Raw genomic sequence first — 2,869 nt, 5'->3', positions numbered from 1 at the left:
ATCCAAAGACATTAAATATTTACCAAATATTAATTATGCTTATCATCATTAAATATTGATTAACGTTACTCACATTCTATTTCATCGGTGACAGACATATACTTTATTGCAAAAAAGTGCGTAGTCGAAGACAACGTGCGTCTCCCCGCTCGCGTAACGCGTTTCAAAATTTCTACGTTGTTGAATCGTACCGTAGCTAAATACATATTACTGTCCGATCGCGAATCGTTGGCGACGTATTTCACCATATATTGCACGCGAAATATCCGGTTTTATGAACTTCAGTTCCATGAAACGTCTTCATAAACTAAACGTCTCTTTTTTGATAATCAATTCTTCTACATTTCTGACATTTCCTTTTCATATTGCATAAATGTAAGTAATCGAAAAACTGAACCATAATACCGGCCATTTATTCGCAAAGTGAATAAAAGTTGTGCAAGTTGAAATGGTTCTAATTAACTATACATTTATGAATCAATGATTATCGAGTATTACGTGCAAGATATCCGTGATTATTTGATTGCTTCACTTATTTAGCAGTGCACCTGCATGGCGAAAGGAAAGTAGAAAAAAATGCTTGATGTATATCTGCAACGGAGAACAGTTAGACATTTTCGTTTTTTTACCGCAGGAAAAAAAAATGAAAATACGCATGTTTCTTTTGTGAGTCACGTAGCCAACAACGAAATGGTTGATAGTATATCTTTATTGCCGTGATTATTTCGCTTATCTGATTATCCAAGAGCACAAAGCGGTAGACAATCAAAAAAGTACTTTAATTAATGAATAATTTCTGGTTTATTTGCAAATATTTAACATGAAGGTGCAATTTAGTTATAATCTCGATTTGGTTTTATTCCAATCGTATAGAGAGTAAATCATATAATAGTACTACTTGTTATTACATAGAGAAATATCTTGGTTTCGTCCAGTTTCCTTTTCTTTCGTAATTGTTCAAAAATACTTCCGGATCTATTCCTGCCACGAAGAAGTTTTTTTTTGCCCAAGTTTCGTTCAGTAATTGCTTTAATCATTCATTACTAATACGAGTATTAATGTTTCTTTTATATAATGTCTGAGAGACATTCCTCGTTGTAATTATCATTGCAATCAGCGATCGATTTAAATTTATCTGTTATGATAATCATTTCTATCGAATCCTTCTCGTTCCTCTCCTGCATTTGTGGTAATGATTCGGTCGCTAAGGTTGAAACTGAAAATTGATTTAGGTCCAACCAACTAAACAGACAGACAAATATGATGGCGGACTTCTGTTACACCAATCCCACGATCGTGCCTGGAGAACTGCTCTCTCGTCGTGGCTTTTCCATGTACAGTGGAGCTGACAACTTTGATGATGATTTCGGCAAGAACAAAAACGCTCATTGTGGAACGTATCATGAGGCTCGATCAAAATTCTGATTAAAATTTGAATCTGGAATGATCGCTCTCCAATTATTGGTACGGCTTATATAAGCTGATTAATCTGCAATTATAAAATCATGTAGCAATTAAGATATTGCGTAATGTAAGATATTCCATAGTAATGTAAGATATTGTAGTTTAAGATATTGTAGTTTAAGCTATTAGTTGGATCAATAGTATTATTTGCTCTTTATGTATAGTCATTCTCTGTGTAACTTTTTGCGTAATGTACTCGATTTAACGTCATTAATTTTTTTTACTGACTTTACGCAGATGTTACTTCCCGCAGAATACAAACTAAAGATGACTCTACACGATCAATAATACTGATCAGTAATATTGAATCAATAATACTGACAGTATGCATCAACATTTTTAGTATTTTTACAACCTTACATCATCAGTATTATTGACAATTATATATAGATATATTTCACTGTAGTTTTACGTACATTATCTATTGCACTGTGACATACTATGGCATGGATTCTAATAAAATGGTACATCCAGAGAAAGGTTTCTTCAATTCAAAGAAATGTTTCTTTGCGGTTAAAGAAAAAATTTCTTTGATTTGAACATCATTTCTTTGATTTGAACATAATTTTTTGAAATCAAATAAAAAAATGTATTTGATCTCAAAAAGTGATGTTTAAACTAAAGAAATGATGTTCAAATCAAAGAAATTTTTTTTTTATTAATATTATAATAATTTTCCACTCAACGATGTAGAGGTGATACAACACAATTAATTGTACACAACAGTTACATTGTTAAGTAGGAAATTATATAACATTGATGTAATATTATTATTTGTATTCTGCGGATTGTACATATTGCCTAAATATTGAGATTTTTCATAGCTTTTCACTGCAGCGTGAAATACAACGTTCAAAATTAATAAAATTAATATAATTCGATCAATGTTGTAATATATAATTAATAATTGGAAAAATCGGACTGCCATTTTATCGGAGATAATTTTTAGTTGCGTTAACTTTTCTTTAGACGCGACATCTTTGAATATCCTCAATATTATCAAAGTGTGTAAAATTATTCAAAATGTAAAAATTAATAATTAACTATCTTGAAAAACGTATAAAAACAACAAAATGATATGTGAATAAGATCATTTGTTTATATATTATTATGATTGTTATCGATATCTGTTTTATCGATTTCTCGTCGATAATGCTGAAAATTTACCAGAGAATGTCTAGATGTCTCTGCATGTATTTCACGCCGCAGAGAAAAATATAGACGGTGCTCCGAAATGGTCGCACTTGTTTCCACAAGACTGGAAAGAATTTAATATGCATAATTCCTTATGCATTTAGGATGTACAATATTTTTCAATAGACATTTAAAGAATAATAATAATATTAGACTTTGAGACATACTAGTCGACTCAATACTGTTTTGACAGACTCCATAATTATCTGTG

The 2,869-nt window shown here is 31.0% G+C and overlaps 1 protein-coding gene across 3 annotated transcripts in view; it reads left to right on the top strand.

Moving 5' to 3' along the window:
* Positions 1–1,455, top strand: part of LOC108755131 — a 6,449-nt gene extending 4,994 nt beyond the window's left edge. Inside the window, exon 3 of one of the 3 annotated variants that reach the window (XM_018497959.1) lies at positions 1,233–1,455. In XM_018497959.1, coding sequence (XP_018353461.1) covers positions 1,233–1,425 — 193 coding nt within the window. In that variant the 3' untranslated portion in view covers positions 1,426–1,455. The remainder of the gene's footprint in view (positions 1–1,232) is intronic. The other 2 variants (XM_018497960.1, XM_018497962.1) reach the window with 2 other exon arrangements.
* The last annotated feature ends 1,414 nt before the right edge of the window (positions 1,456–2,869 follow it).

The sequence above is a fragment of the Trachymyrmex septentrionalis genome, unplaced genomic scaffold (genome assembly GCF_001594115.1).
Source record: "Trachymyrmex septentrionalis isolate Tsep2-gDNA-1 unplaced genomic scaffold, Tsep1.0 scaffold83, whole genome shotgun sequence".
In the NCBI taxonomy this organism is placed as follows: Eukaryota; Metazoa; Arthropoda; class Insecta; order Hymenoptera; family Formicidae; genus Trachymyrmex; species Trachymyrmex septentrionalis.
Note: the sequence above shows the minus strand (reverse complement) of the source record. Positions and strands in the feature narration are given on the sequence as shown.